A 27,851-nucleotide genomic window follows, 5' to 3' on the forward strand; every position below is an offset into this window, starting at 1 on the left:
GGACCTCAAGAGGTCATCCAGTCCGGTCCCCTGCCCTCATGGCAGGACCAAGCACTGTCTAGACCATCCCTGATAGACGTCTATCTGACCTGCTCTTAAATATCTCCAGAGATGGAGATTCCACAACCTCCCTTAGCAATTTATTCCGGTATTTAACCACCCTGACCATTAGGAAGTTTTTCCTAATGTCCAACCTCAACTTCCCTTGCTGCAATTTTAGCCCATTGCTTCTCGTCCTATTTTCAGAGATTAAGGAGAATCATTTTTCTCCCTCCTCCTTGTAACACTCTTTAGGTATCTGAAAACCGCTATCATGTCCCTTCTCAGTCTTCTCTTTTCTAAACTAAACAAGCCCAGTGCTTTGTCTTCCCTCATAACTCATGTTCTCTAGACCTTTCATCATCCTTGTTGCTCTTCTCTGGACCTTCTCCGATTTCTCCACATCTTTTCTAAAATGTTGTGCCCAGAACAGGACACCATGGTGCAACCGAGGTCTAATCACCACAGCGTAGAGCGGAAGAATTACTTCTTGTGTCTGTCTCACAACGCTGCTGTTAATACATCCCAGAAGCATGTCGGCTTCCCCCCCACCCCAATAGCATCACACTGTTGACTTATACTCCACTTGCGCTCTTACTTAGCTGGTGCTGCTGAAGTTTTCCAGAAAAAAAGAAAAGAAAAAAAAAACCCAAACAAAAAACAAACAATCCACCTGAGACGGACGCCCCCGGTGTGGGAAATTTCAGCCTGAATGATTCATGGTCAGCAAGGTTGTTAGAAAAGAGGATCTTGTAACAAGAACTGCCGGTCAGTCGGTAAGCAAGCTCATGGGCCTACCTCTACTAAATCAATCAGGAGTATCCCCTACCTTCACGACCTCTAGAGATCAGTGCCTTTAGCCACACAATTCCCACCCCCTTCAGGACGCCCAGCCCCCAGGCTTTGGTGTGCTCGGGGGCAGCTGATCTCACCGGAGAAGCCAGTTTTGGTCTCTCCGGAAGTTGAGGCTTCCTGATCTGGGGTAACAGGAAGCACATACACATATCATGCTGAGACCACAGCACATCCGGAGGTTAGTAGTTGGCCTCCAAGGAAGAGGCTTGAAAAGGGTAGAAGGGGTAATTTTCCCTCTCTGCCTCCCCAGCCTCTCATGGCGGGGAGGGTCATTTTATTCCAAATTCTCCCTTTACTCTCATATTTACTCCCCCGCCCCGGCTCACTCAGTTTCCCCTCTGACTCTGCCTTCCTGGTGTCTGTCACAAAACAGGTCTCCTCCAGGCCTCCTTCAAGTGGAGTTGATCTCCCTCTGTGCCCCACCCCACCCCCAGAAAGTCTCCCCCGGCTCTTCCCTTCTCCCACTGTGAAAAGCTGAGTCCAGGGATCAGTTCATCACATGAGTGGGATGAACGCAAAGCCGTTACTATCCTGGGCCAGCTCCCCCCATTGGAGGGGAGGAAGTACTTCAGTAGGGCCAGGGGGAGGCTGGCCCTGCGTGGACTGGGCTGCGTCCATTTGTCCAGGTGGGGAGCTCTCAGCTGAGCATGGGAGCCTGCAGGCTGGAGCGGGATAGGTCTGTGCTGACATAATAGGTCCGTAGTTGGCCTTTGCCTTTCACCTTGATGACTCCACGCAAGTAGCAGGAGTAGCCCAGGGTCTCCAGGGCTCTGGCCGTTTCTTCTGTGACCTGGTAGGCAGGAGGAGAAGAGGAAGGTGTGAAATTTCTGGGGTTTGAAATTCAACGTGAAAGCCATTCCTACCGCCATCATATGCAATGGGCACCCAACCTCCTGCCAGGTGGGCCAAATGAGGGAGCTCATGAAAGCTGGTGATGCCCTGAAGCTGTTTACGTTACTTGCACGTCTGTGCCGGGTTTGTAAACTTACGGCCATTGCCTTGCTACCTGAATGAGAAATGTTTTAGTGCAAGGATTCCCTCCCCGGTCAGGTGACCTGGCTGGGACTGATCCTGCTTCGGGCAGGGGGCTGGACTTGATGACCTCCTGAGGTCTCCTCCAGCCCTAGAGTCTATGACTCTATGATCTGGACTGAACAAACGGATGGATGCCTGGATGCTGAGCCCGTATTTTCTGGAAACGGACTGGGACGTGCCGGCTAGCCCAATGACCAATGACAGAATGCCACAGCAGAACACCTGCTCCGGCAGTTCTGCAGCGTCTCCGTACCAAGCAAGAAACCGTTCCTCAACATGCCAAGCTGGAAGATGACCCTGGCAAGAAGGGTCTTTGTTCTCCATCCTGATGCACTAAGCCTGTGTGGGCTGGGGCCCATCCCTTGTGGGGCGTATTTTCGGATACGTTCAAGAAATCAGCAGATAACTGCATCGGCAGCTCTAATCCATGTATGGAATTTAACGACCTTAATGATATTTCTCTCACTCCCTATTCTTTCTTTCTCTATTAATAAACCTTTCGATTTTTGAGTCTAAAGGATTGGCATGGTAAGATCTAAGTATATATTGACCTGGGACTGAGGCTGAACCCTTTGGGACCTGAAAGGCTCTGAGTGGATTTGGTGAAATAGGTTTTAATAACCTTTCACGTGAGTTAAGGAGGATTCCTGCTTAGGGCATGAGGAGCAGCTGGAGAACCTCTGGGATTACTTGTGTAGCTTCTGGCTGGCCAGTGGGGCTGGTGGAGGTGCTTTTGTGGGTAGCTTCATTTGCCCCAGTGATGACACAGTCCTTGAGTAGCTAAGATCTAGGGAAGGTGGGGGACCACCCTGCTCCCCCAACTTTCTCCCCTCCAGTCTCAACAGTGTGCATGCCCAGCTGGGGACCAACATTTTCCGTGGCACAGTCATTCTTCATACCTGGATCTTCCCCAGAACCCCCGTGCTCTCCATGCGACTTGCCACATTCACTGTGTTCCCCCATATGTCATACTGGGGTTTCTGGGCTCCAATCACACCAGCCACTACGGGGCCATGGTTTATACCTGGGAAGGTGGAGGGGAGAGAGAGAGAGATGGAGGAGGATGCAGCTGTTCAGATTGAGGCAGGGTGAGACCACATGAAGTTGTCATGGGAGTTTCAAAAAGTATCTGGCGTGGTGCAATCTGCCGGAACACCCCTGAAATCTCACCACCGAATCTCAGCACCCCAAGAATCCCAGCACCAAACATTGAGATCCTGACACCCAAATACCAATCTCGTTCCCCAAAGTCCCTATTTTGCATTTTCCTGTTCCTAATTACGTATCCTTCAGTCAACTGGGAAGGGTCAATGCTTCCCATTAGGCATGTAGCCAAGTGTGTGGGGCCATCACTAGAAATTGGGGAAGTACGACCAGTCGGATGATGTCAACATTGGCCATAGTCAGTGCGCCCAACATGCAAAGCCAGCGTTGGCCGATGGCCATGATCAACCCTCAGGTTGAACGCTGGCCATCCTTCAGGGCCAACATTGGCCATGCATGGACAGCAACGATAACAGACTGGGGTGGACAATGGTTCCTGCGTCTACGTTGGAGAGGACTCACCCACACGGAGCTTGAAGCTGTTGAAGGAGTGTTTGTTGATCATGTCCAGCTTGGCTATCAGGGCGACTGCAAACTCCACCATGATCCCCAGGTGGGTATAGCTCCTCTCGCCATCCTGAAGGTAAATCCCACCACCACCACCACCACCACAATAGGAGAGGAGGAGAAACCATCAATCAGGAACAGGGAGCCAACAGTCAACTCCACCCGCAACCAATGGGAAAGCAAATCAACCCACCAGGCGACCGTACATTCAGGAGACGAGGAAGGGTCTAAGGGAGATGGACAATGGGGAAGCCCAGGAACTGTCACCCAGCCCCAAGGAGTTCTGGGAAACATCGGGAAATTTTGATGGTGACCCAAAAAGCTGCAAGAAAGGAAGTACCTGCTGGTTCTCCTGGCCAGAGGCGGCGTTTAATCCTGTAGCGGCCATGTAGGTGCTGCCAATAGTCTTGATTTTCTCCACACCACTGAATTTTGGCTTCGAGAGCAGCTGCAGGATAGGAAATCACCAACTCACTGGTCCATTCAGCCTCTTCTCACCCCCGTCCTGCCTTTGGATTGGGTCCTGAGCTCAATCAGCTGTACTGAGAGAGCAGCCCAATGCCCCCCAATCATCCTCCCGGCCCATTCTCAACACACCGAGATGCTGCCCACTTTCCAGTGCCCAGATCTCCTCTGAACCCCCCTCAGACCTCATCAAAATCCGCAATGATCTCGTTGAGCAGCCGCAGACATTCCAGCCCTTCATGGTTGACGTTGGACTCGGAGTAGAACTCCTTGAAGTCGGGGATAGAGGCAAAGAGAACACAGACGCAGTCATAGGATTGGTGGTAAAGGTCCTGGATAGGTGGGAGAGAGGCGTGTTATTGACACAAAGTGTGGACATGGTAGGTAGACACAAATCCAACCACAACCACCACCCATCCATCACAGCCAACTCAACTCAACCTCCCCCAGGTTAGTTTGGCAAGGATCTGGGGAGGGCAGGTTTCCAGCTTTCTGTGCAACACCGGGTAAAGGTGTCCTGCTAGGACCACCTGGGGACAGGTCAACAAACCAATTTGCGGGGTCCTTGGGCACTGACAGAATCTCAGGGTCTCCAGTGGCCCCAACAGTTCAGGTCTAACCCAACTTGGGTTGAAAACTCGGGTGAAGCTACAGCAAGTCAAAGTAGATGCGCTTGTCGTCCCTTCCGGCCTTAAATTGGAGGCCATTCCAGCTTACGCCCTTCCGACCGCTCTCCCTTGCCTGGCCACTGGGTGGTGGTGTTGGGAAACCATCGGCCTCACCTCGTTACGCCGGTTCTGGCCGATGAACTGCTGCGCCACGTCGGCCGGGAGCACGTTCTCCAGCAGGACGCGGTTCAGGTTCTCCATGGTCTCGATCTCCTCGCGCTCCTTCTTAAACTTCTTCTTCCACAAGAAGTCCAGTCGGCAGTAGTACTCGTTCTTTGAGGGAGACGCAAACAGGCCTGAACCAACGGGCTGGGCTGGGCAGGGTTCCCACCCTGCTGGCCCATGCGCTTCCCAGCCCTCAGAAAGGCAGGAGTGGGATGGGACCCAGGCGTCCGGGACTGGGACTTTGGAGAGCCGTACATGGCACTCGCTTCTGGAGGCACCGCAGCAGGGCAACGAGGACGGAGAAGGCCATAAGGTGCCACAGGACTTCCTGCTGTTCGCTAGGAGGGAGAAGGGAACCCAGGACTCCCCCCCAGGGGGACCCTGCAGCTCTCGGCCCCCAAAGGGGGAAGAAGCAGGAGGGGGAGTGGGACCTACTTGTCTGCCTCACCCCTCGGGGGCCCCAGGGCGCACCTGTCGAGCCAGGGCCAGCAGGGTGAAGAAGAAGACAAAGAAAGACACGGCTCCCATCAGCTTGGGCTCCTTCAGGACCCCCGGCCTGTGGACAGAGGGGTGGAAATAGAAGTCTTCTGCTGGTGGACAACCAGCCCCCTCTGCCCCGCCCCAGGCCTCAAGGCCCCACCCTCTGCCCCGCCCCTGCCCTGAAGGCCCCGCCCTCTGCCCCACCCTTGCCCCCTGGCCTCGGCCTCTTCTCCCCCTCCCCCTTCCTCTTCGCTGAGTCCTCCCCACCGCCTGGGATTCCCTCTCCAGTGTGATGCGGCCCCCCCAGTTCAGGCTGTGGGGACGGGGGGTCAGTAGGGGGCCCCACACTTCGACACTGGGGGGCGCAGTGCCATGGGAAGGGGGGGCACTAGGGGGGCTCTGCCCCTGTAGTCATTGCTGTGAGGCAGGGGTGGCGGGGGGGACTGGGGGGTTCTGCTGGTCACTAGGGGGTGCAGTGCAGCAGGGACGGGGGGGGCACTGGGAGGGGCTCCGCTGGTTCCAGTATCACACTAGGGGGTGCTGAGCAGCGGGGAAAGGGGGTCACTAGGAAGGCTCTGCCGGTCACTGGGTGGCGGGTCACTGGGGGGCCCTGCCGGTCACTAGGGGGCCCTGTGAGGCAGGGACGGGGGGGTCACTGGGGGGCACTGTGCCACAGGGACGGGGGGTCACTAGGGGAGCTGTGCTGCAGGAATGGGGGGTCACTAGGGGGCCCTGTGAGGCAGGGACAGGGGGTCACTGGGGGGCTCTGCGGCAGAGACGGGGGGTCACTAGGGAGCACTGTGCGGCAGGGACTGGGGGTCACTAGGGGAGCTGTGCTGCAGGAATGGGGGGTCACTAGGGGGCTGTGCTGGTCACTAGGGGGGTGCTGTGCCGCAGGGACAGGGGGTCACTGGGGGGCTCTGCCAGTCACGGGGGGGGCTGTGCGGCGGGGACGGGGGGTCACTGGGGGGCTCCTCCGGTCACTAGGGGGCACTGTGCGGCAGAGACGCGGGGTCACTAGGGGGCTGTGCCGCAGGGACGCGGGGTCACTGGGGGGCTCTGCGGCAGAGACGGGGGGTCACTAGGGGTGCTGTGCCGCAGGGACGGGGGGTCACTAGGGGGCTCTGCTGGTCACGAGGGGGGTGCTGTGCCGCAGGGACAGGGGGTCACTGGGGGGCTCTGCCAGTCACGGGGGGGGCTGTGCGGCGGGGATGGGGGGGCACTGGGGGGCTCTGCCAGTCACTAGGGGGCACTGTGCGGCAGAGATGGGGGGTCACTGGGGTGCTGTGCAGCAGGGACTGGGGGTCACTAGGGGTGCTGTGCAGCAGAGACGGGGGGTCACTGGGGGGCTGTGCAGCAGGGACGGGGGGTCACTGGGGGTGCTGTGCCGCAGGGACGGGGGGTCACTAGGGGTGCTGTGCCGCAGGGACGCGGGGTCACTGGGGGGCTCTGCGGCAGAGACGGGGGGTCACTAGGGGGCACTGTGCGGCAGAGACGGGGGGTCACTGGGGGGCTCTGCGGCAGAGACGGGGGGTCACTGGGGGGCACTGTGCAGCAGAGACGGGGGGTCACTAGGGGGCGCTGTGCCGCAGGGACGCGGGGTCACTGGGGGGCTCTGCGGCAGAGACGGGGGGTCACTAGGGGTGCTGTGCCGCAGGGACGTGGGGTCACTGGGGGGCTCTGCGGCAGAGACGGGGGGTCACTGGGGTGCTGTGCCGCAGGGACGGGGGGTCACTGGGGGGCTCTGCGGCAGAGACGGGGGGTCACTAGGGGGCACTGTGCGGCAGAGACGGGGGGTCACTGGGGGGCTCTGCGGCAGAGACGGGGGGTCACTGGGGGGCACTGTGCGGCAGAGACGGGGGGTCACTAGGGGGCTCTGCGGCAGAGACGGGGGGTCACTGGGGGGCACTGTGCAGCAGAGACGGGGGGTCACTAGGGGGCGCTGTGCCGCAGGGACGCGGGGTCACTGGGGGGCTCTGCGGCAGAGACGGGGGGTCACTAGGGGTGCTGTGCCGCAGGGACGTGGGGTCACTGGGGGGCTCTGCGGCAGAGACGGGGGGTCACTGGGGTGCTGTGCCGCAGGGACGGGGGGTCACTGGGGGGCTCTGCGGCAGAGACGGGGGGTCACTAGGGGGCACTGTGCGGCAGAGACGGGGGGTCACTGGGGGGCACTGTGCGGCAGAGACGGGGGGTCACTGGGGGGCTGTGCGGCAGGGACGGGGGGTCACTAGGGGTGCTGTGCCGCAGGGACGCGGGGTCACTGGGGGGCTCTGCGGCAGGGACGGGGGGTCACTGGGGGCTCTGCGGCAGGGACGGGGGGTCACTGGGGGCTCTGCGGCAGAGACGGGGGGTCACTGGGGGGCACTGTGCGGCAGAGACGGGGGGTCACTGGGGGGCGCTGTGCGGCAGAGACGGGGGGTCACTAGGGGTGCTGTGCCGCAGGGACGCGGGGTCACTGGGGGGCTCTGCGGCAGAGACGGGGGGTCACTGGGGGTGCTGTGCCGCAGGGACGGGGGGTCACTAGGGGGCTCTGCGGCAGAGACGGGGGGTCACTGGGGGCTCTGCGGCAGAGACGGGGGGTCACTAGGGGGCACTGTGCGGCAGAGACGGGGGGTCACTGGGGGGCACTGTGCGGCAGAGACGGGGGGTCACTGGGGGGCTGTGCGGCAGAGACGGGGGGTCACTGGGGGGCTCTGCGGCAGAGACGGGGGGTCACTGGGGGGCGCTGTGCGGCAGAGACGGGGGGTCACTAGGGGTGCTGTGCCGCAGGGACGCGGGGTCACTGGGGGGCTCTGCGGCAGAGACGGGGGGTCACTAGGGGTGCTGTGCCGCAGGGACGCGGGGTCACTGGGGGGCTCTGCGGCAGAGACGGGGGGTCACTGGGGGTGCTGTGCCACAGGGACGGGGGGTCACTAGGGGGCTCTGCGGCAGGGACGGGGGGTCACTAGGGGGCTCTGCGGCAGAGACGGGGGGTCACTGGGGGGCGCTGTGCGGCAGAGACGGGGGGTCACTGGGGGGCACTGTGCGGCAGAGATGGGGGGTCACTAGGGGGCTCTGCGGCAGGGACGGGGGGTCACTGGGGGGCACTGTGCGGCAGAGACGGGGGGTCACTGGGGGGCTGTGCGGCAGAGACGGTGGGTCACTGGGGGGCTCTGCGGCAGAGACGGGGGGTCACTAGGGGGCTGTGCGGCAGAGACGGGGGGTCACTGGGGTGCTGTGCGGCAGGGACGGGGGGTCACTAGGGGGCGCTGTGCGGCAGAGACGGGGGGTCACTGGGGGGGGCTCTGCGGCAGGGACGGGGGGTCACTGGGGGTGCTGTGCCGCAGGGACGCGGGGTCACTGGGGGGCTGTGCGGCAGAGACGGGGGGTCACTGGGGGGCTCTGCGGCAGAGACGGGGGGTCACTGGGGGGCTGTGCGGCAGAGACGGGGGGTCACTAGGGGTGCTGTGCCGCAGGGACGCGGGGTCACTGGGGGGCTGTGCCGCAGGGACGCGGGGTCACTGGCGGGCTCTGCGGCAGAGACGGGGGGTCACTGGCGGGCTCTGCGGCAGGGACGGGGGGTCACTGGCGGGCTCTGCGGCAGGGACGGGGGGTCACTGGGGGCACTGTGCGGCAGAGACGGGGGGTCACTGGGGGGCTGTGCGGCAGGGACGCGGGGTCACTGGGGGGCTGTGCGGCAGAGACGGGGGGTCACTGGGGGGCTCTGCGGCAGGGACGGGGGGTCACTAGGGGTGCTGTGCCGCAGGGACGCGGGGTCACTGGGGGGCTCTGCGGCAGAGACGGGGGGTCACTGGCGGGCTCTGCGGCAGAGACGGAGGGTCCCTGGGGGGCTCTGCGGCAGAGACGGGGGGTCACTAGGGGGCTCTGCGGCAGAGACGGGGGGTCACTGGGGGGCTGTGCGGCAGGGACGGGGCTCCATGCCCCAGCAGGGGGGGGGTACCTGAGCGCACTCTGGTTGCGGTAGAGGTGCCCCACGTAGCAGTCGGACAGCCAGGCGTGGCTGCGGAGGAACAGGCTGTTGTAGACGACCAGACAGAGCAGCAGAAGCAGCAGCTTGAGCTCGAAGTTCATGTGGAGGAAGAGGGAGCAGGAGACGAGCCCCAGGATGCAGCAGTAGATGTAGTACTGGGGGGAGAAGTGGGAGGGGCATATGCAGAAGGGGCGGGGCCCAGAAAAAAGGGGGCGTGGCCAGGGAGAAAGGGGACGGTGACGTCAACACCGTCCCAGTCCCTCTTCCGCACCGCCAGCCCCCCACCAGCGCCCGACGCTCACCGGGATACTGAATAAATCATCACTCGGTTCTCGAGTGACGTTCCCCGGCACCGCGGGATTGTGGGATGCTGGAGGACACCAGGGCGTGGGGATGAAGAACTGCTCAAAGGGGGGGTGTAAATCAGAAGCTGTGAGCTGCTCCCCCCCCCCAGCTTTGACCACTAGACCCCACTCCCCAGCCCAGAGAACCCAGGAGTCCTGGCTCCCGCCTCTAACCACTAGACCCCACTCCCCAGCCCAGAGAACCCAGGAGTCCTGGCTCCCCCTCTAACCACTAGACCCCACTCCCCAGCCCAGAGAACCCCAGACTCCTGGCTCCCACCTACTCCCCAATCTAACCACTAGACCCCACTCCCCAGCCCAGAGAACCCAGGAGTCCTGGCTCCCGCCTCTAACCACTAGACCCCACTCCCCAGCCCAGAGAACCCAGGAGTCCTGGCTCCCCCTCTAACCACTAGACCCCACTCCCCAGCCCAGAGAACCCCAGACTCCTGGCTCCCACCTACTCCCCAATCTAACCACTAGACCCCACTCCCCAGCCCAGAGAACCCAGGAGTCCTGGCTCCCGCCTCTAACCACTAGACCCCACTCCCCAGCCCAGAGAACCCCGGAGTCCTGGCTCCCCACCCCCCCGCTCTAACCACTACACCCCGCTGCTCTCCCAGTGCCAATGACGGGCCCCCCCTTTCCCTCCGGTTACTCACGAGGTTGAACACGGCCATGGTGAGGACGACCAAGATGGTGGAGATGCCCAGGGTGACCCGGAGCCAGGGCTGGGTGCAGACGGCCACGGAGAGGGGGGGCACCCAGCTGAGCACCTCGGGGCCTTTGTGGAAGCATTTCTGGGAGGGGGGCAGCGAGCAGAAAGGGAGCTGAGACCGACCCCGGCTGGGGGGTGGGAGGGGAACTCGGGAGCTGCGAGCTTCCCCCAGCAGTGCCCGGCCCGGGTTACCTACCACCAGGTTCCCCGAGAAGCAGGCGAGGAGGAGGAGGGTGAAGAGGAAGAAGGAGACGCCATAAGAGAGTCCCAGAGCCGGGGTCCTGCCGGGGAACAGGAGACACTGCAAATTACAAGCGTCCCAGGGGCAGGGGCAGGGGCTGGGGGGCAGGAGTGGGGAGATCCTGGCCCCCGTCGCAGCCTCACTTGTGGGCCACCAGCATCTGGATGAGGAAGTTGGAGACGAAGACGAAGAAGGTGCAGCCGGTGTAGTACTTGAAGGCCGGCAGAGGAGAGAGTCGGTACTGCAGGGGGGCAGAGGGCTGCGGTGAGGGACTGTGCCCACCAGGGGGCCCGTGGGGCAGGGAGTGGGTCCCACGGGGGTGAGAGGGCTGCGGTGAGGGACTGCGCCCACCAGGGGGCCCGTGGGGCAGGGAGTGGGTCCCACGGGGGTCAGAGGGATGCGGTGAGGGACTGCGCCCACCAGGGGGCCCGTGGGGCAGGGAGTGGGTCCCACAGGGGGCAGAGGGATGCGGTGAGGGACTGCACCCACCAGGGGGCCTGTGGAGTAGGGAGTGGGTCCCACAGGGGGTCAGAGGGCTGCAGTGAGGGACTGCGCCCACCAGGGGGCCCGTGGAGCAGGGAGTGGGTCCCACAGGGGGTCAGAGGGCTGCAGTGAGGGACTGTGCCCACCAGGGGGCCCGTGGGGCAGGGAGTGGGTCCCACAGGGGGCAGAGGGCTGCAGTGAGGGACTGTGACCACCAGGGGGTCCATGGGGCAGGGAGTGGGTCCCACGGGGGTCAGAGGGATGCGGTGAGGGACTGCGCCCACCAGGGGGCCCGTGGGGCAGGGAGTGGGTCCCACAGGGGGCAGAGGGATGCGGTGAGGGACTGCACCCACCAGGGGGCCCGTGGAGTAGGGAGTGGGTCCCACGGGGGTCAGAGGGCTGCGGTGAGGGACTGCGCCCACCAGGGGGCCCGTGGAGCAGGGAGTGGGTCCCACAGGGGGCAGAGGGATGCGGTGAGGGACTGTGCCCACCAGGGGGCCCGTGGAGCAGGGAGTGGGTCCCACGGGGGTCAGAGGGCTGCAGTGAGGGACTGCGCCCACCAGGGGGCCCGTGGAGCAGGGAGTGGGTCCCACAGGGGGTCAGAGGGCTGCAGTGAGGGACTGTGCCCACCAGGGGGCCCGTGGGGCAGGGAGTGGGTCCCACAGGGGGCAGAGGGCTGCAGTGAGGGACTGTGACCACCAGGGGGTCCATGGGGCAGGGAGTGGGTCCCACGGGGGTCAGAGGGATGCGGTGAGGGACTGCGCCCACCAGGGGGCCCGTGGGGCAGGGAGTGGGTCCCACGGGGGTCAGAGGGATGCGGTGAGGGACTGCGCCCACCAGGGGGCCCGTGGGGCAGGGAGTGGGTCCCACGGGGGTCAGAGGGCTGCGGTGAGGGACTGAGGCCACCAGGGGGCCCGTGGAGCAGGGAGTGGGTCCCACAGGGGGCAGAGGGCTGCAGTGAGGGACTGTGCCCACCAGGGGGCCCGTGGGGCAGGGAGTGGGTCCCACAGGGGGTCAGAGGGCTGCAGTGAGGGACTGTGCCCACCAGGGGGCCCGTGGGGCAGGGAGTGGGTCCCACAGGGGGCAGAGGGCTGCGGTGAGGGACTGTGCCCACCAGGGGGCCCGTGGAGCAGGGAGTGGGTCCCACAGGGGGCAGAGGGCTGCGGTGAGGGACTGCGCCCACCAGGGGGCCCGTGAGGCAGGGAGTGGGTCCCACAGGGGTCAGAGGGCTGCGGTGAGGGACTGTGCCCACCAGGGGGCCCGTGGGGCAGGGAGTGGGTCCCACAGGGGTCAGAGGGCTGCAGTGAGGGACTGTGCCCACCAGGGGGCCCGTGGGGCAGGGAGTGGGTCCCACAGGGGGCAGAGGGCTGCGGTGAGGGACTGTGCCCACCAGGGGGCCCGTGGAGCAGGGAGTGGGTCCCACAGGGGGCAGAGGGCTGCGGTGAGGGACTGCGCCCACCAGGGGGCCCGTGAGGCAGGGAGTGGGTCCCACAGGGGGCAGAGGGCTGCAGTGAGGGACTGCGCCCACCAGGGGGCCCATGCAGGAGCCCATAGAGGGTTGGGGTCCTGGGTGCTGCCAGCTCATTGCCCCCCCAGAGCCCAGCTCACCTCCTTCTCCATCAGCGTCTCCTTGAAGTAGAGGGTGATGCGGTTAAAGTCCTCCAACTTCTTCCACTGCCTGCAACGGGGCAGAGGCGAGATGTGGGGGGTGTGGGGCAGAGCCCCACCGACGGCCCAGCCCCTCTGCTCCCCAGACCCCGCCCCCCGGCTCCCCTGGGACCTACTTCTGGGAGTTGAGCTGCTCCAACAGCTGGAAGAATTTCTCGTCCACCCCGTCCAGGTCGTCGTCCGGGCCCTTGGGGGCTCGAGCCCTGAGAACGGAGGAGGGGATGAGCCGTGGGGGGGACACAGAGAGCCCTTAGTGGCAGCGGCTCCCAATGGGGGTCTGACCCGGAGCCCCCAGGCGGGAGGGGGGGAGCTTCTGCTGTGCTGGCGCTGTGGGGTGGGCAGTGGGGTGGCCCCGGAGCCTGGTGCTGCTGGGGGGTGAATTGAGCTCCACAGTCCTTGGCCACCCCAAGAGAAAGGGGGAACAACAGGGGAGTTTTCCCGGCACGCACCGTCGTACCCCAGCCCGGTGCCCTGCGCTACCTCCCTGGCTCTGCACAGCCCCGGGACCCCCCTGCCTTCCCCCCACCTGCACACACCCTGGTCTCCCTGCCTGTCCCCCACCCACCCACACATGGTCCTAGTCCCCCCTGCCTTCCCCCCACCTGCACACGGTCCTAATCCCCCCTGCCTTCCCCCCACCTGCACACACCCTGGTCTCCCTGCCTGTCCCCCACCCACCCACACATGGTCCTAGTCCCCCCTGCCTTCCCCCCACCTGCACACACCCTGGTCTCCCTGCCTGTCCCCCACCTCCAAACAGCCCCTGGTCCCCCCTGTCTTCCCCCCACCCGCACATGTCCCCTGCTCCCCCCTGCCTGCCCCCCACCTCCAAACAGCCCCTGGTCCCCCCTGTCTTCCCCCCGCCTGCACAGGTCCCCTGCTCCCCCCTGCCTGCCCCCCACCTCCAAACAGCCCCTGGTCCCCCCTGCCTTCCCCCCGCCTGCACAGGTCCCCTGCTCCCCCCTGCCTGCCCCCCACCTCCAAACAGCCCCTGGTCCCCCCTGCCTTCCCCCCGCCTGCACAGGTCCCCTGCTCCCCCCTGCCTGCCCCCCGCCTCTAAACAGCCCCTGGTCCCCCCTGCCTTCCCCCCACCTGCACACGGTCCTAATCCCCCCTGCCTTCCCCCCACCTGCACACACCCTGGTCTCCCTGCCTGTCCCCCACCCACCCACACATGGTCCTAGTCCCCCCTGCCTTCCCCCCACCTGCACACACCCTGGTCTCCCTGCCTGTCCCCCACCTCCAAACAGCCCCTGGTCCCCCCTGTCTTCCCCCCACCCGCACATGTCCCCTGCTCCCCCCTGCCTGTCCCCCACCTCCAAACAGCCCCTGGTCCCCCCTGTCTTCCCCCCACCCGCACATGTCCCCTGCTCCCCCCTGCCTGCCCCCCACCTCCAAACAGCCCCTGGTCCCCCCTGTCTTCCCCCCGCCTGCACAGGTCCCCTGCTCCCCCCTGCCTGCCCCCCACCTCCAAACAGCCCCTGGTCCCCCCTGCCTTCCCCCCGCCTGCACAGGTCCCCTGCTCCCCCCTGCCTGCCCCCCACCTCCAAACAGCCCCTGGTCCCCCCTGCCTTCCCCCCGCCTGCACAGGTCCCCTGCTCCCCCCTGCCTGCCCCCCGCCTCTAAACAGCCCCTGGTCCCCCCTGCCTTCCCCCCACCTGCACACGGTCCTAATCCCCCCTGCCTTCCCCCCACCTGCACACACCCTGGTCTCCCTGCCTGTCCCCCACCCACCCACACATGGTCCTAGTCCCCCCTGCCTTCCCCCCACCTGCACACACCCTGGTCTCCCTGCCTGTCCCCCACCTCCAAACAGCCCCTGGTCCCCCCTGTCTTCCCCCCACCCGCACATGTCCCCTGCTCCCCCCTGCCTGCCCCCCACCTCCAAACAGCCCCTGGTCCCCCCTGTCTTCCCCCCGCCTGCACAGGTCCCCTGCTCCCCCCTGCCTGCCCCCCGCCTCCAAACAGCCCCTGGTCCCCCCTGCCTTCCCCCCACCTGCACATGTCCCCTGCTCCCCGCTGCCTGCCCCCCACCTCCAAACAGCCCCTGGTCCCCCCTGCCTTCCCCCCGCCTGCACAGGTCCCCTGCTCCCCCCTGCCTGCCCCCCGCCTCCAAACAGCCCCTGGTCCCCCCTGCCTTCCCCCCGCCTGCACAGGTCCCCTGCTCCCCCCTGCCTGCCCCCCGCCTCCAAACAGCCCCTGGTCCCCCCTGTCTTCCCCCCGCCTGCACATGTCCCCTGCTCCCCCCTGCCTGCCCCCCGCCTCCAAACAGCCCCTGGTCCCCCCTGTCTTCCCCCCGCCTGCACATGTCCCCTGCTCCCCCCTGCCTGCCCCCCGCCTCCAAACAGCCCCTGGTCCCCCCTGCCTTCCCCCCGCCTGCACATGTCCCCTGCTCCCCCCTGCCTGCCCCCCGCCTCCAAACAGCCCCTGGTCCCCCCTGCCTTCCCCCCGCCTGCACATGTCCCCTGCTCCCCCCTTCCTGCCCCCCGCCTCCAAACAGCCCCTGGTCCCCCCTGCCTTCCCCCCGCCTGCACATGTCCCCTGCTCCCCCCTGCCTGCCCCCCACCTCCAAACAGCCCCTGGTCCCCCCTGCCTTCCCCCCGCCTCCAAACAGCCCCTGGTCCCCCCTGTCTTCCCCCCGCCTGCACATGTCCCCTGCTCCCCCCTGCCTGCCCCCCACCTCCAAACAGCCCCTGGTCCCCCCTGCCTGCCCCCCACCCCCAGGCAGTTCCCCATCTCTGCCCCCCAAACGCACCCAGGAGGGGGTTCAGGGTGCAGAAGGGGAGGGGTCTGCAGCCTGAGGAAGGGCCCTCCCATCACCCCCCCAAAACCATCCAGCCCCCAGCCCTGGGGGGACAGAAGGGGGACTTCTCACCGCTCTGCCGTCCGGGCCTGGCTGAGGGAGCCCACGGAGCTGTCCTGTGGCAAGAAAAGGGGGTTCAGAGATCTGGGGTGCTGGGGGGCTCAGTGGGGGACCTGGTGGGGTCGTGCTGCAGGGACTGGGGGCTCAGTGGGGGGACCGTGCTGCAGGGACCGGGGGCTCAGTGGGGGGAACCAGGGGGCTTAGTTGGGGGGGAGCGGGGGTTCAGTGGGGGACCCACAGGGCGGTCATGCCACAGGGACGGCGGAGGAGGGCTCAGTGGGGGACCCACAGGGGGGTGGTGCCACTGGGACTGGGGGACTCAGTGGGGGACCCACAGAGGGGTCATGCTGCAGGGATGGAAGCGTCAGTGGGGGACCCACAGGGGGGTCATGCCACAGGGACCGAAGCTCAGTGGGGCAGACCGTGCCCCAGAGAGGAAGGGGGCAGGGTTGCCCCCGCCCCCCAGGCCGCCCCCCACGGGACGCACCGAGTGGTTGCTCCGGGGGCCGCCGGGCGGGTCGGCCGGGCCGGCGTCGCGCTGCTTGAGGTTGGCGAAGGGCTTGGCTGCGCCCCAGGACTCCAGGTAGCGGGTCATGCGGACCGAGGCCCGAATCTTCTGGCCCTCGCCGGGCACCGGGGACAGGGCGTCAACCTTGGCTCCCGCCTGCCACCGTGGGAAGCAACCCAGAGAGCCGCTTACCCGCTAGCCTGGGCCCTGCCCCGAGCCGTCTGCCGGAGGCCAGAGTGGGCCCAGCCCCCTGGAAGGGACACGCCTTGCGCCCCATTGCCTGCCCTCCAACAGCCAGCCTGGGCTGGGGTTAGATGGGGACCAGCGCCCCTATATGGGAAGGCCCATGCCCCACTTCCTGGCCCCCCAGGAGCCCACCGGGCCCCCATCCCGGTGGGTGGTTCAGGCTGGTGTCCCCCAGAGGGACGCCCACCTGGGACCCACGCCCCCTTTAACCCTTTGCGCCCCAGGGTCCGGTCACCGGCGGGAACTCACCCAGGGGTCAACCACCAGGAAGGTCTTCACCTTGTTGTCCCTCAGGAAGGGGTCGCTCTGCCAGCGGCATGTCTCCTCCACGGCGTAGGCCCCTCCCAGGTGGGCCAAGGTGGCCTCGGTTATGTGCACCCTCCTGCGGGAGAGGGGCTGGCGGTCCCACTGGGCTCCCCTGGGGGGCGGCTCAGCATGCGGGGACATGCCATTGCTTCATGCACCAGTAGGGGGCAGCCCTACACACCAGGTCCTCCATCCACCCTTGGGGGGCAGCCCTACACGCCAGGTCCTCCATCCACCCTTAGGGGGCAGCCCTTTCCACAGACATACAATTGCTTCATGCATCGCTTGGGGGCAGCCCACCCCCGCCCCCCAATTTCCTCCATGCACCACTGGGGGCCCCGGCCTCTCACCCCGGCACGCCTCCTGCCTCCATGTGGTTAGCCAGCGTCACGTCGTGGGACCAGACGTCATATTGCCACTTCTGCAGCCCTATGACTCCGCACAGCACGTTCCCCGAGTGCACCCCGACCCGCATGTTGATGTCCACGCCGGTGGCATCTCGCAGCTTCCTGGCGGGGGGCACAAGAGACAGGGGGGAAAGCAGCCCATGAGCATGGGGCTCTGATGCCCCTCACAAGCCAGTGCCGGGCCACCTGCGTTGTGTCCAACCAGAGTCATGGCCTTGTCTTGGCATCCAACTCCACTCACTTGATGGCCTGGCACATGTCCAAGCCCATCTTGACACAGTTGCGGGCGTGGTTCGGCAGCGAGACCGGCAACCCCGAGACGCAGTAATAGCAGTCACCCAAGATCTTGATGCGCATGCATTCGTTGTCCTAGAGAAAAGGCGAGAAGAGAAGGTCCTTCAGTACCTCCCAGCCTCACCGCGAGACGCGACCGTAGGATTATCCAGTCCGACCTCCAACGCTTCTCACCCGGCTCCCCCTGGAGTGACTCAATCACTCCTCCCCCGTAGCGACCGCGTCCCCAAGCAGCCAAAACATCTTCCAGAGAGGCCTGAAGACATGAGGAGATGAGGAAGCCACCAACTCCCGGGGGAATTTGTCCCACTGGTTCATCACCTCCGCGCGGCAATGTGGATTTTCTTTCCCGTTTGAGGTTCTCCACTGAAGGGAGGCTGCAAAGAGGCTGGAGAGAGGCTGTTCACAGCGGTCACGGACGGCAGAACACGGAACAACGGTCCCAAGTTGCGGTTGGGAAGGTCCAGGTTGAACATTAGGAAAAACTTTTTCACCAGGAGGATGGTGAAGCATTGGAATGGTCTACCCAGGGGAGTAGTGGAGTCTCCATCCCTGGAGGTGTTTAAGTCTCTCCTCGACAAAGCCCTGGCGAGGCTGATCTGATGGGTTTGGTCCTGCTTAGAGCAGGGGGCTGGACTCGATGGCTTTTTTAGGTCTCTTCCAGTTCTATTGGTCGATGATTTTTAACGTTAACTTCCAGCCATGGGCTCGTGTTCCTTCTCTAGTAAACAGGCCTCTGGTACCTGGAATTTTCTCCCCAGGGAGGTCTTTGAGGACTTCTCAACTTTCCTGGGGAGAAGCTCAGAAGAACAAAGCTTTGAAGTCTCAGAGGAGGTCGACGCTTGACCTGGGTTGATCTTGCAGGTAGTGAAGAGGTACCCTCAGGCATTTCTCCAGCCCACGAGTTATTTTTGTCTCTCTTTCCCAGCCCCTCTCCAAGTTTCCCTTGGTAAGAGGCGGGCACCAGAACTGGATGTGACGTCCAGTGTCTGTGTCAGCAACGAGGCTATAATCACCGCCCCTTGCTCCTGCTCTGCTCGAGGTCCACGTTCATCCCATTTTGTCCCAGCATTGAGTTGCTCGTGTTGAACTGCTGGTCTCCTCCACCAGCACTCATGAGAGAAACACCCGGGGAGGGAGAGGCGTTTCTGATGTTCAGAAGCAACTTTGGCAGGAGAGCAAAGAATCTCAAACGACCCCTGCTAAGTTTAGACTTGAAACGAAACAGAGATTTCTGACCATCGGAGACGTGGAGATCTGGGACCAGACCCCCAACTGGCGGCTAAGTTTTGTGTCTCCGATGGCACATGGCCCATCTGTACTGGCTGAGGGCAAATATCTCCGGGTGGAGGAGGGCGTTGAGTCGCCACAGGGAAAGACGTGAGGTCAGAGGAAAGGATCATGATGGCCCCAATCATGATGGCCCCATCTGGCCTTTAGGTCTTTGAAAGAGATGAGAAATTCCTCCTTTCTGTGGCCAGTCCTTGGAGACCCGGGCAGGGCAGAGGGGGTCCCCAGGAGGTTCCAGGGAGAACGTAGGTGGCCCCGTGGAATGTTGCCTCCACTTTTTCCACACGTGGATGGAATAAATATTGTTCTGTGCTCTGAGGCATGGTCAGACGTGCTCACTGCCTGTGGAAACACAGGCTGCCGGCGGTGAGCACGCTGCTAATCAGCTGAGGGGTACCCGAGTCTCTCCAGGGCAGCTGCCAAAGCTCTCAGCTTACAGAGAAAGCTGGTTCTATGGAGCTGGAGGACTTTTGATCTGAGGCACTGGGTCTCTCAAAAGGTGGGGTTCCCACGGGGTGCAGGGAATAAGGATGGCACAGGAAGGAGCCAATCTCCCGGGCAACAGAGGAAGTGGAATTGTGGGGTGGTGCGGGGGTCCTATAGGAGGCATAAGGGGATCCCAGGTGGGACTGGGAAACCAGGAAGCTGCCAGGGTTCCCCACATGAGGTTGAGGAGCCATAGGGGGGCTGGGGTCCCTCAGGGAGGTGGGAATCCAGCCGTCTCACCTTGGCGATCTGGTCGAACTTGCCGAAAAGTTCATTGAGCATCAGGACCAGCTCTTTGGGGGAGCAGTCGCTGGCCAGCCGTGTAAACCCCACGATGTCAGCGTACAGGATGCTGGTGGGGGAGGGGAAACGTGGTCAGGATCAAGGGGTAGCTCAGAGAGTTGGGGAGACACCCCAAACCCTGCCCCTCCCCACCTCACCCCAGGACGTCCCCAACCTGGCACCCATCGGCAGAGAGGGGGCTTACGAAGAGGAGTCGTTGGGTTGACCCCAACCTCCCGCCCATCACCCCTCCTGTCCCAACATCCTTTCCCCTCCACCCATCCCTTGGGTGGGGATTTGGTACCTGACGTTCTTGTGATGCTTGACATAGAGGTTGTGGAAGTTGTTGGGACTCTCCTGCTGCCCCCCGTCCCGCAGGCGCTCAATGATCTCGGCCTTCATCTCCAAGGCAATGTATGCCGGCAGGATGGAGAGGAGGAGGTGCTCCTGGTGGTGGAGGCGGGTGGCAGAAGGTGCCCGGTGTGAACGAAGAGGGTTAGGGGTGAGCGGAGTGGTGTGTAAGGAGACGGGTGGACAGATGGAAGCAGTGGATGGAGGGAGGGTTGTGTGGCTGTCAGATGGAAGGATGGGGCAGGTATGTGGATGGATGGATGGATAGGGGGTTATGGGGCTATCGGATGGAAGGACGGGGCAGGAATGTGCAGAGAGGATGGATGGATGGATGGAGAGTTATGTGGCTATCAGATGGAAGGACGGGGCAGGAACGTGCAGAGGAGATGGATGGATGGAGGGTTATGTGGCTATCGGATGGAAGGACGGGGCAGGAACGTGCAGAGGAGATGGATGGATGGATGGAGGGTTATGTGGCTATCGGATGGAAGGACGGGGCAGGAATGTGCAGAGAGGATGGATGGATGGATGGAGGGTTATGTGGCTATCGGATGGAAGGACGGGGCAGGAACGTGCAGAGGAGATGGATGGATGGATGGATGGAGGGTTATGTGGCTATCGGATGGAAGGACGGGGCAGGAACGTGCAGAGGAGATGGATGGATGGATGGATGGATGGAGGGTTACGTGGCTATCGGATGGAAGGACGGGGCAGGAACGTGCAGAGAAGATGGATGGATGGATGGATGGAGGGTTACGTGGCTATCGGATGGAAGGACGGGGCAGGAACGTGCAGAGGAGATGGATGGATGGAGGGTTATGTGGCTATTGGATGGAAGGACGGGGCAGGAACGTGCAGAGGAGATGGATGGATGGATGGATGGAGGGTTATGTGGCTATCAGATGGAAGGACGGGGCAGGAACGTGCAGAGGAGATGGATGGATGGAGGGTTATGTGGCTATCGGATGGAAGGATGGGGCAGGAACGTGCAGAGAAGATGGATGGATGGATGGATGGAGGGTTACGTGGCTATCGGATGGAAGGACGGGGCAGGAACGTGCAGAGGAGATGGATGGATGGAGGGTTACATGGCTATCGGATGGAAGGACGGGGCAGGAACGTGCAGAGGAGATGGATGGAGGGTTACGTGGCTATCGGATGGAAGGACGGGGCAGGAACGTGCAGAGGAGATGGATGGATGGAGGGTTATGTGGCTATCGGATGGGAGGACGGGGCAGGAACGTGCAGAGGAGATGGATGGATGGAGGGTTATGTGGCTATCGGATGGAAGGATGGGGCAGGAACGTGCAGAGGAGATGGATGGATGGAGGGTTATGTGGCTATCGGATGGAAGGACGGGGCAGGAACGTGCAGAGGAGATGGATGGATGGATGGATGGAGGGTTATGTGGCTATTGGATGGAAGGACGGGGCAGGAACGTGCAGAGGAGAGGGATGGATGGAGGGTTATGTGGCTATCGGATGGAAGGATGGGGCAGGAACGTGCAGAGGAGATGGATGGATGGATGGAGGGTTATGTGGCTATCGGATGGAAGGACGGGGCAGGAACGTGCAGAGGAGATGGATGGATGGAGGGTTATGTGGCTATCGGATGGAAGGACGGGGCAGGAACGTACAGAGGAGATGGATGGATGGATGGATGGAGGGTTATGTGGCTATCGGATGGAAGGATGGGGCAGGAACGTGCAGAGGAGATGGATGGATGGAGGGTTATGTGGCTATCGGATGGAAGGACGGGGCAGGAACGTACAGAGGTGATGGATGGATGGAGGGTTATGTGGCTATCGGATGGAAGGATGGGGCAGGAACGTGCAGAGGAGATGGATGGATGGAGGGTTATGTGGCTATCGGATGGAAGGACGGGGCAGGAACGTGCAGAGGAGATGGATGGATGGATGGATGGAGGGTTATGTGGCTATCGGATGGGAGGACGGGGCAGGAACGTGCAGAGGAGATGGATGGATGGATGGATGGAGGGTTATGTGGCTATCGGATGGAAGGATGGGGCAGGAACGTGCAGAGGAGATGGATGGATGGATGGATGGAGGGTTATGTGGCTATCGGATGGAAGGACGGGGCAGGAACGTGCAGAGGAGATGGATGGATGGAGGGTTATGTGGCTATCGGATGGAAGGACGGGGCAGGAACGTACAGAGGAGATGGATGGATGGATGGATGGATGGAGGGTTATGTGGCTATCGGATGGAAGGACGGGGCAGGAACGTGCAGAGGAGATGGATGGATGGATGGATGGATGGAGGGTTACGTGGCTATCGGATGGAAGGACGGGGCAGGAACGTGCAGAGGAGATGGATGGATGGATGGATGGATGGAGGGTTACGTGGCTATCGGATGGAAGGACGGGGCAGGAACGTGCAGAGGAGATGGATGGATGGAGGGTTATGTGGCTATTGGATGGAAGGACGGGGCAGGAACGTGCAGAGGAGATGGATGGATGGAGGGTTATGTGGCTATCGGATGGAAGGATGGGGCAGGAACGTGCAGAGAAGATGGATGGATGGATGGATGGATGGAGGGTTACGTGGCTATCGGATGGAAGGACGGGGCAGGAACGTGCAGAGGAGATGGATGGATGGATGGATGGATGGAGGGTTACGTGGCTATCGGATGGAAGGACGGGGCAGGAACGTGCAGAGGAGATGGATGGATGGAGGGTTACGTGGCTATCGGATGGAAGGACGGGGCAGGAACGTGCAGAGGAGATGGATGGAGGGTTACGTGGCTATCGGATGGAAGGACGGGGCAGGAACGTGCAGAGGAGATGGATGGATGGAGGGTTATGTGGCTATCGGATGGGAGGATGGGGCAGGAACGTACAGAGGAGATGGATGGATGGATGGATGGAGGGTTATGTGGCTATCAGATGGAAGGACGGGGCAGGAACGTGCAGAGGAGATGGATGGATGGAGGGTTATGTGGCTATCGGATGGAAGGATGGGGCAGGAACGTGCAGAGAAGATGGATGGATGGATGGATGGATGGAGGGTTACGTGGCTATCGGATGGAAGGACGGGGCAGGAACGTGCAGAGGAGATGGATGGATGGATGGATGGATGGAGGGTTACGTGGCTATCGGATGGAAGGACGGGGCAGGAACGTGCAGAGGAGATGGATGGATGGAGGGTTACGTGGCTATCGGATGGAAGGACGGGGCAGGAACGTGCAGAGGAGATGGATGGAGGGTTACGTGGCTATCGGATGGAAGGACGGGGCAGGAACGTGCAGAGGAGATGGATGGATGGAGGGTTATGTGGCTATCGGATGGGAGGATGGGGCAGGAACGTGCAGAGGAGATGGATGGATGGATGGATGGAGGGTTATGTGGCTATCGGATGGAAGGATGGGGCAGGAACGTGCAGAGGAGATGGATGGATGGATGGATGGAGGGTTATGTGGCTATCGGATGGAAGGACGGGGCAGGAACGTGCAGAGGAGATGGATGGATGGATGGATGGAGGGTTACGTGGCTATCGGATGGAAGGACGGGGCAGGAACGTGCAGAGGAGATGGATGGATGGATGGATGGAGGGTTATGTGGCTATCGGATGGAAGGACGGGGCAGGAACGTGCAGAGGAGATGGATGGATGGATGGATGGAGGGTTATGTGGCTATCGGATGGGAGGACGGGGCAGGAACGTGCAGAGGAGATGGATGACTACCCAGGTGTCCCTCTCCTCACCTGGTGCTGCTTCTCAGACTCCAGCTTGACCCGGGACTGGATGAGTTTGAAGGTCTCCTGGAAGGTCTCCCGCAAAGCCACCTCCATCAGGTGCTTGTGATATGCCCCCACCAGGTTGCCACAGACGAAGATCACCATGTTGGCCAGCAGCTGGGGCAGGGGGGCAGAAGAATGAGTTAGGGCATGAAAGAGGAATCAATGGGGCACCGGGGAGGGGGTGGGGGCGCTGGGATGGGAGATGCCAAGGAGATGGACGTGAGGTTAGGGGACAGAGATGGAAGCTGGGGGAAGGAATGTGCAGAGGGATGGAAGCTAGAAAGGGGACAGGGAGACAAGTGGGGGGCTGGGAAATAGGGGGCATGAACTGGATGGAGGACAGGTAGCTATGGGGCTGGGGACCAACAAGGGGCAGTGAGAGCAACAAGAAGTCCTGTGGCACCTTATAGACTAACAGATATTTTGGAGCACCAGCTTTGGTGAGCAAAGACCCACTTCATCAGATGCATGAGGGGCAGTGAGGGAACTCAAGGTGAGAAAAGTGGGGCGGAGAGGGGGGGCTCTCACCTGCACAGCCAGGTCTGCCCTGGAGCCCTGCCTGGCCGCCAGGTAGACCCCCAAGACGACCAAGTGGGAGAGGGAGGAGGTGCAGCCGGCAATCACCGCGTCCCGCATGCAGACCGGCAGCATGGTGTACACGGTGAAGATGATGAAGAGGAAGAAGGAGACCTGGAGGGGAAGGCAGGGGTCAGCATGGGGCACGGCCGGCCCCCCCCCCGCCACCGGCCCCCCGCCGCCCCCCTAGGGCTGACCTGGTCCCAGGCATTCACAGCTCCGCCGGTGAAGACGAAAACGTAGCCCATGGCGAGGAGCCCGGCCCAGATGACGGCGGAGAAGAACCGCGTGCAACACCGGAAAACGCGCTCGATGCAAACCAGGAGGAGGACGAGGGAGAAGACCGCCAAGGCCGCGAGCAAGGTGAGGAGGAAGCTCAGGTTGGGGGAGAACTCCTGGGGGGCAGAGGCGGGGTGGGGTGAAACCCCAGCCGCGGCGACGCCCCTTTGGGGGTCCTGGCGGAGCCGGGGGGGGCTTGCAGAGGTGGCACAGGGTTTGGCCACCAGGGGCAGCGACTGGTCTGTGAATGCTTTGGGGGGCAGGTGGAGATCTGGGGGGGATGTCAGCCAAGGGGGACGCAGACCCCCAGCTGCCCCACTCTGGTGGCTCTCACCTGCCTCAGCAGGGTGTCGGCCTCCCCCCCCCCCGCACCCCCGGCCTGGAGGGTCCTTCCATGAGGGCCACGTGGGAAGGGGTGGGGGATTTGTGGTTGGGGGTCAGGAGGTGGGATGGAGGGGATGGCGGAGGGTGGCTGGGGGCCAGGAGGCCGTCGGGGCTCAGAGTGGCCGGGATGGGGACTGGGAGCAGCCGCAACCCCCCTGCCAGCAGATTTCCCTGTGGGTCAGGCGGAGGGGCAGCGCCCCACTTTCCCCAGAGCCCCTTCCTGCCCCTCCCTCAGGTCCCTGGCCCACACACTAGCCCCCCAACCCCTAGCAGTGCCCTCCCCCTGTGCCAGCCCCCCGGCTCCTCCACCCCCAGCATCTTTCCCCTGCCAGACCCCCAGCCCCTCCAGTGCCCTACCCCTGTGCCAGCCCCCTCAGCGTCTTCCCCCTGCCAGCCCCCAGCCCCTCCAGCGCCCTGCCCCTGTGCCAGCCCCACAGCTCCTCCACCCCCAGCATCTTTCCCCTGCCAGACCCCAGCCCCTCCAGCGCCCTACCACTGTGCCAGCCCCCTCAGCGTCTTCCCCCTGCCAGCCCCCAGCCCCTCCAGCGCCCTGCCCCTGTGCCAGCCCCACAGCTCCTCCACCCCCAGCATCTTTCCCCTGCCAGACCCCAGCCCCTCCAGTGCCCTACCCCTGTGCCAGCCCCCTCAGCGTCTTCCCCCTGCCAGCCCCCAGCCCCTCCAGCGCCCTGCCCCTGTGCCAGCCCCACAGCTCCTCCACCCCCAGCGTCTTCCCCCTGCCAGCCCCCAGCCCCTCCAGCGCCCTGCCCCTGTGCCAGCCCCACAGCTCCTCCACCCCCAGCGTCTTCCCCCTGCCAGCCCCCAGCCCCTCCAACGCCCTACCCCTGTGCCAGCCCCCTCAGTGTCTTTCCCCTGCCAGACCCCCAGCCCCTCCAGTGCCCTACCCCTGTGCCAGCCCCCCAGCGTCTTCCCCCTGCCAGACCCCCAGCCCCTCCAGTGCCCTACTCCTGTGCCAGCCCCCTCAGCGTCTTCCCCCTGCCAGCCCCCAGCCCCTCCAGCGCCCTGCCCCTGTGCCAGCCCCACAGCTCCTCCACCCCCAGCGTCTTCCCCCTGCCAGCCCCCAGCCCCTCCAGCGCCCTACCCCTGTGCCAGCCCCCTCAGTGTCTTCCCCCTGCCAGCCCCCAGCACCTCCAGCGCCCTGCCCCTGTGCCAGCCCCACAGCTCCTCCACCCCCAGCGTCTTCCCCCTGCCAGCCCCCAGCCCCTCCAGCGCCCTACCCCTGTGCCAGCCCCCTCAGCGTCTTCCCCCTGCCAGCCCCCAGCCCCTCACCCTGCCACTGGCCAGGTGGGTGACCAGCAGTCCCAGGCAGGTGGCCAGCGTGATGACGAGCAGCAGCAGCAGCAGGGGGTACAGCTGGCTCAGGGTGTAGTAGGTCGCGTAGAACAGGTCCTCGCGCTGGGCCGGGGGGCGCCGGCGACAGCCCATCCTGCCCTGGGGGCACCCCAAAGCCCTCCGGGACCCCCCAGGCTCCCCCTTGGGACGCCCCGCTCAGGGTCGAGCCGGCGTCACCTCTTAACCATCAGCCCCCTTGGGGTCCCCCTGCTGCCTCAGCCGGGTGGGGAAGGGTTAACTGGCCCCCCAGAGATGGAGCCAAGGGCCCGGGGCAGGACCCCCCAGGGAAGTAGGGGTGTGGAAGGGGCGGGGCCTCTAGAAACGTGGGGGGGAGCAGGTGGTTATCAACCTGGGGGGAATAGAAAGGGTTAATGGGCAGTTACCCCCAGCCCTGCCAGTGCCCCCCACTCCTGACCCACAGCCCCTGCCCCCCGGCTCTGCCCCACCCAGCCCTGCCGGTGCCCCTCACTCCCGACCCACAGTCCCTGCCCCCCAGCTCTGCCCCACCCAGCCCTGCCGATGCCCCTCACTCCCGACCCACAGCCCCTGCCCCCCAGCTCTGCCCCACCCAGCCCTGCCGATGCCCCTCACTCCTGACCCACAGCCCCTGCCCCCCGGCTCTGCCCCACCCAGCCCTGCTGGTGCCCCTCACTCCCGACCCACAGTCCCTGCCCCCCAGCTCTGCCAGTGCCCCTCACTCCCGACCCACAGCCCCTGCCCCCCGGCTCTGCCCCACCCAGCCCTGCCGGTGCCCCCCACTCCCGACCCACAGCCCCTCCCCCCGGCTCTGCTCCACCCAGCCCTGCCGGTGTCCCTCACTCCCGACCCACAGCCCCTGCCCCACAGCTCTGCTCTACCCAGCCCTGCCGGTGCCCCCAACTCCCGACCCACAGCCCCTGCCCCCCGGCTCTGCCAGTGCCCCTCACTCCCGACCCACAGCCCCTGCCCCCCGGCTCTGCCCCACCCAGCCCTGCCGGTGCCCCTCACTCCCGACCCACAGCCCCTGCCCCCCAGCTCTGCTCCACCCAGCCCTGCCGGTGCCCCTCACTCCCGACCCACAGGCTCTGCCCCCCGGCTCTGCCCCACCCAGCCCTGCCGGTGCCCCCAACTCCCGACCCACAGCCCCTGCCCCCCAGCTCTGCCCCACCCAGCCCTGCCGGTGCCCCTCACTCCCGACTCACAGCCCCTGCCCCCCGGCTCTGCTCCACCCAGCCCTGCCTGTCTCCCCTCCCGCGCGTCCCCCGTGCCTCAGTTTCCCCCTCTGGCCGGGTGCCCCGGGCTGATGGTGGGGCCCGAGGGACACGCTGGAGGGTTAACGGCCCCACCCCAGGTCCGGCCCCGGCCCCCTACCTGCCCGCTCCGGGTCGGGCTTGCCCCAGACTGGAGCGTCTGCGGCCGGGCGCTGAAACCCGGCTCCCCTCCCCTTTAACCCTTCCCTGGCCGGGGCGGAACCCAGAGGAAGGGACCCAGGCGTCCGGGTGCGCTGAGGAAGGGCCCGGCCCGGGGAAGAGGACCCAGGCGTCCGGGAGCGACCCTCCCCCCCACCTCCCTCCTCCGCCCGTCCGATCGGGAATTGGACCCAGGAGTCCGGCTCCTCTGGGGAGGGGGAGGGGGAGGGGGAGGGGGAGGAGCCCCATAGTCTCAGCCTCCCGCCCCCCCGGGGGAAATTGGACCCAGGAGTCCGGGCAGGAGCCTTCAGCCCCGCCCGGTGGGTGGAGGGGAAGGAAGGA

At 64.2% G+C, this 27,851-nt stretch overlaps 1 protein-coding gene across 3 annotated transcripts; it reads right to left on the reverse strand.

Moving 5' to 3' along the window:
* Nucleotides 1–228: 228 nt before the first annotated feature.
* On the reverse strand, nt 229–27,616 carry ADCY4 (adenylate cyclase 4). Of its 3 annotated transcripts, XM_074982431.1 has the most exons (26): nt 27,472–27,616; nt 26,059–26,470; nt 24,306–24,503; nt 24,061–24,222; nt 23,497–23,646; nt 19,729–19,871; nt 19,383–19,494; nt 17,314–17,441; nt 17,016–17,174; nt 16,609–16,741; nt 16,093–16,269; nt 15,618–15,661; nt 12,859–12,945; nt 12,683–12,752; nt 10,735–10,832; nt 10,547–10,631; nt 10,295–10,432; nt 9,591–9,689; nt 9,259–9,443; nt 5,310–5,394; nt 4,788–4,946; nt 4,191–4,337; nt 3,881–3,988; nt 3,496–3,610; nt 2,829–2,953; nt 229–1,684 (listed from the first exon to the last, which is right to left on the reverse strand). In XM_074982431.1, exons 2-26 carry the CDS (start codon nt 26,212–26,214, stop codon nt 1,532–1,534), a joined length of 3,216 nt encoding a protein of 1,071 aa, XP_074838532.1. In that variant the 5' UTR covers nt 26,215–26,470; nt 27,472–27,616; the 3' UTR covers nt 229–1,531. The 3 variants fall into 3 exon arrangements, with proteins under 3 accessions (XP_074838532.1, XP_074838533.1, XP_074838534.1); XM_074982432.1 differs by lacking the exon at nt 9,591–9,689; XM_074982433.1 differs by lacking the exon at nt 26,059–26,470 and having other exon boundaries at nt 230–1,684; nt 27,472–27,505.
* Between the last annotated feature and the right edge of the window lie 235 nt (nt 27,617–27,851).

Source organism: Carettochelys insculpta, chromosome 32, assembly GCF_033958435.1.
Source record: "Carettochelys insculpta isolate YL-2023 chromosome 32, ASM3395843v1, whole genome shotgun sequence".
NCBI classification, from domain to species: domain Eukaryota; kingdom Metazoa; phylum Chordata; order Testudines; family Carettochelyidae; genus Carettochelys; species Carettochelys insculpta.

Excerpts from the sequence above, each read along its gene's own strand:
- ADCY4 (XM_074982431.1), bottom strand. The coding sequence starts at position 26,214 with ATGGGCTGTCGCCGGCGCCCCCCGGCCCAGCGCGAGGACCTGTTCTAC. Across the intron at positions 24,504-26,058 it reads CCCACCTGGCCAGTGGCAGG|GAGTTCTCCCCCAACCTGAG; the intron begins GTGAGGGGCTGG and ends TCTGCCCCCCAG. Across the intron at positions 24,223-24,305 it reads CTGTGAATGCCTGGGACCAG|GTCTCCTTCTTCCTCTTCAT; the intron begins GTCAGCCCTAGG and ends CTTCCCCTCCAG.